The sequence below is a fragment of the Notothenia coriiceps genome, unplaced genomic scaffold (genome assembly GCF_000735185.1).
Source record: "Notothenia coriiceps isolate Sejong01 unplaced genomic scaffold, NC01 NC01_scaffold00001195, whole genome shotgun sequence".
NCBI classification, from domain to species: domain Eukaryota; kingdom Metazoa; phylum Chordata; class Actinopteri; order Perciformes; family Nototheniidae; genus Notothenia; species Notothenia coriiceps.
This window is the reverse complement of record NW_011333896.1, coordinates 7,309-8,405: the sequence shown is the minus strand read 5'-3', so window position 1 is coordinate 8,405 and position 1,097 is coordinate 7,309. Positions and strand designations below refer to the sequence as shown.

Sequence of the window (1,097 nt, the reverse complement as noted above, 5' to 3'; positions counted from 1 at the left end):
CCCTTCTCTCCCATTTCCACTCTTTCCTCTACACTGTAATCTGTCCAGTGAAGGCGAAAATGCCAACAAAATAATAATCTTTAAAATAAATAAATGTGAAAGTTGTGACTCACCCTGAATTTATACTGTGTACTCCTCTTCAGTCCTTGTACAGTACAGGTCAAGTTTTCTCCAGTGTACTTAGGATGAAAGTCTGTTCCCTGTGGGAAATAAGGACACAAACAATCTGTCAGTGTGTGTGTGTGTGTGTGTGAGGTATTAGTCAGTTATTGATTAAAATGTACATTTATAAACAGATGTATGCAGTAAATGCTGACTTTTACTTTGTACAAATGTGCGTGTAAGGGGGAGTAAGGAGTGCCTTTTATGCAATTCCTTTCTTATTTACATACAACAGTCAATGCATATGGTTTGTCCAAGCTTGTGTATGAAATAAATTACTGCGCTTTGCACCTGCTGTGCTGTCCATCTCTCCAAACTATTTTGCAATGCAAGCAATTATTCCTATTTCCTTAAAATAGTATCAGTTTTTTAGGCATATAGTTTCCTGGGGGAAGTTTTTTTATTCTCTTATTGCTCTTTTCGTAACTGACAGCACAGAGCTGAATGAAACACCACGAAAACACATTTCACAAAACCAAGTTTGCGATGGTGGATTCTGTAGGTCCTGGAACGTATCTATGAGGCCTGGTTTTAATATAAAGAAAAATAAACCTGTGCCAGCAAGATAAACTTTATAAATGTTTTCTTATGGTATATGTTTACATGTGCACGGTACTCACGCTGTTGTCCTCCTGGATCTCGAGTGTGTATTTGAGTTGCTCCTCGCTCGGACTGCCCTCAGGACGCCCCCACTCCAGGGTCACCCAGGACACCCCCGCCCTGACCAGCCGCGGTGCCAGAGGCAGAGCAGGCAGGGTGCCCATGGTGTAGAACACCACCTCTGTGCTGAAACCACTGCACAAAACACATTTACATTTTAAAGGGGACCTATTATGCAAAATCCACTTCTTCATGTCTCTTCTACATCAGCATGTGTCCCCTCTGTGGAAAGATCTTCTACATCAACATGTGTCCCCTATTCTCCATGTCTCTCC

The 1,097-nt window shown here is 41.8% G+C and overlaps 1 protein-coding gene across 1 annotated transcript in view; it reads right to left on the bottom strand.

Moving 5' to 3' along the window:
- The window catches only part of LOC104959638 (fibronectin type III domain-containing protein 3B-like), a gene marked incomplete at both ends in the record, with an annotated part of 8,419 nt that overhangs the window by 3,719 nt on the left and 3,603 nt on the right, over positions 1-1,097 (bottom strand). Inside the window, 2 exons of the mRNA XM_010787544.1 lie at positions 114-200; positions 783-957. Coding sequence (XP_010785846.1) covers positions 114-200; positions 783-957 — 262 coding nt within the window. The remainder of the gene's footprint in view (positions 1-113; positions 201-782; positions 958-1,097) is intronic.